Source organism: Dermacentor andersoni, chromosome 8 (assembly GCF_023375885.2).
Source record: "Dermacentor andersoni chromosome 8, qqDerAnde1_hic_scaffold, whole genome shotgun sequence".
In the NCBI taxonomy this organism is placed as follows: Eukaryota; Metazoa; Arthropoda; class Arachnida; order Ixodida; family Ixodidae; genus Dermacentor; species Dermacentor andersoni.
In genome coordinates, this window is record NC_092821.1 from 42,194,691 (window position 1) to 42,197,148 (window position 2,458).

Genomic DNA, 2,458 nt, shown 5'->3' on the forward strand with positions numbered 1-2,458 from the left:
GGGAAACAGTACCTTCCGCACAGGTACGAAAATAAACAGCGGCAGCGCATGGTACTAGGGAGACACCAGATGGCCCTGCCTAACCCGGAAGCGGAAGTCCGTTTTTTTAGAGCAAAATTCAATATGGCCGCTTTTTGCCGGTAGCGTACGCTGGTACGCACCATGCTTGCCCTGCCGGCTATGCGGCATACCTTAATGCCTTGGCTACGGCGTAGCTGGTGCGTTATAATTGCCAGGAGACCCAAGAGCCTCTACTGACGCCCATAAAACAAGCCACAAGTGAGTGAACTGAACGTGCGACTTTATTCGCAGAAGACAAGCAGTGCAATAGCAGAAATAAAATTTGCATGTCGAGATACGCTGGAATCTTTGACGCGAGCTCGCAAACGGCTCACCGTCGTCGTCGCACATGGCGGTCTAGTAACGAGGGACAACCAGCGGCGCAAGCAGATTGGAGAGAGTGTCGCGCCTGTTTGCAGCGGCAGTCGCCGTTAAAGAAGAGCAACTTCTTGGCGACTCCGTAACTCACCGCCCCCAATAGAAGCACAAAGCAGTATTATACCTGTGTCACACGGGCACATTTGGAAGGCCTTCCAGTCGACGGCCTTCGAAACGCCACAACTCTATCGACTCAAAGGAGTTGTCACGCTGCTACACGGCACCTAAAGGCCGTTGAGTGGTTCAGGCGTTTCTCGCAAAATTCTGTGGCGCTGCGGCCCTTTATTTTCGTTTTCGTGTCACAAAAAGTTAAACAACATTAAAAGCGCTTAACAGCGCTATAATTTCTCTTATGTTTGTTTATACATTTAAGAAAATGTTTATACATTGCTATACATATATGTTTAGTTTTTAAGTTGCTGAGTAGCGAAACTGCGGCAACGTTCGCTCCGCTCGATGCGGCTGCCGTTCTGGTGTGTGTGCACGTTTCTCTTCAAAGTGCGCCCATAGAGAAAGAAATTGTGCGCCTTGCGCTTCGACTGCATTCTTGCTCTACCGCTATGGGTGACAGAGAGACAGATGCTCAAGATGACAAGACTGCTATGATAACCTATATGGGTGCGATCATGTAGCTTGATGCCGAGATTGAGGCGGCAAAAGCGGAAGCCGACGCCATCGAGGAAGAGCTGCTGATCGTCAACAATTTGATGATGACGATAGACTCGGTGACCGAACGAAGCGTCAACAGAGATAGATGGTCGTTCTCTCGGCGGACGAGGTGGTTTGAGGAGACTGTGCCATTGCTTGGTGAGAAGTTTTTCAAACGTGCATTCCGCGTAACGCCGGCGACTTTTCGCTACGTCGTGGACGTCGTGAGACCGCTGCTCGAGCGTCAGAACACGAACATGCATGAAGCCATCACGCTCGATAAACGTGTAGCGATTGGCTTGTACCGGTTGTGTTCTTCAGCTGAAGACCGCAGTGTCGCCGAATTGTTTGCTGTGGGACGCTCAACCGTCAACGTGGCCTACAGAGAGTTGTGCGAGGCTGTTATCCACACTATGGAGGCGGAGTGGATCAAAATGCCCACAGCTTCAAGCATGGCCGAGCACATTCGCGAGTTCACGGCCACGTTGGAATTCCCGCAAGCCATGGGATCACTAGACGGGTGCCATTTCCCCGTTTCACCGTCCAGGGAGAGCGCCACCGACTATAGGAACTATAAAGGGTGGTAAGTCGTACCTCTGATATGGTGTGCACTTTCATTACATCACCTACAGCTTCCAAGATACGTCATATTTTTAGAGTACGGAGAATGGGTAAATACTACCAATCCGAATTAATGAGGTCTTTTTTTATGCAGGTACAGCATCATCCTCCTCGCACTGGTCGACCACAAGTATAGGTTCCGGTACACCAATGTGGGTTCTCCTGGGCGCTGCCACGATGCATATGTCTACCACCGGTCAAGACTAGCAGACGCAGTCAAGGGCCCCCTGTTCCGCCGACCACTAGCAACAATCAGTGGTACAGCTGTGCCCCCCTAATACTATGCGACCAAGCATATCCACTCACTGTAAACCTGATCAAGCCATTCAGCCACAGGGCACAGTTAAGTGAAAAACAAAGGTTATTTAATTACAAGCTTTCCAAAGCCCGACGGATTGTGGAAAATGCCTTTGGTAGGCTCAAGGCAAGATTTCGATTTATCTTGAAAAGGATGGAGTGCAACATCGACAATGCCCGCCTTGTCATTCGTGCCTGCTGTGCTCTGAACAATGTGTGCGAGCATTTTGGTGACACTGTGCTCCAACACTGGTTGGTCGAGGCTCAAAACAATGATGGCGGCCTCCATCAGCCTGACCACAGCACAGATGCTGAGGAAGGCGCAGGCGGTGATGTGAGAGCAGCTCTTGTCAGGCACTTCCAGCAGAGCTGAGAATTTTGTGCTGAAGCTTTGTGGACGTTCATGCTTCGGTAGGTCAGTGAGTCCACTGTCATCATCAAATACTTGTGCGCC

The 2,458-nt window shown here is 50.5% G+C and overlaps 1 protein-coding gene across 1 annotated transcript; it reads left to right on the forward strand.

Annotated features, from left to right (window-relative positions):
• Positions 1 to 1,343: 1,343 nt before the first annotated feature.
• Positions 1,344 to 1,985, forward strand: LOC126526399 (uncharacterized). Its single transcript, XM_050174311.2, has 2 exons — positions 1,344 to 1,669; positions 1,802 to 1,985. The coding sequence occupies exons 1-2, from the start codon at positions 1,344 to 1,346 to the stop codon at positions 1,983 to 1,985; spliced, it is 510 nt and encodes a 169-aa protein (XP_050030268.2).
• Positions 1,986 to 2,458: the final 473 nt, after the last annotated feature.

Excerpts from the sequence above, each read along its gene's own strand:
- LOC126526399 (XM_050174311.2), top strand. The coding sequence starts at position 1,344 with ATGCATGAAGCCATCACGCTCGATAAACGTGTAGCGATTGGCTTGTAC. Across the intron at positions 1,670-1,801 it reads TATAGGAACTATAAAGGGTG|GTACAGCATCATCCTCCTCG; the intron begins GTAAGTCGTACC and ends TTTTTTATGCAG.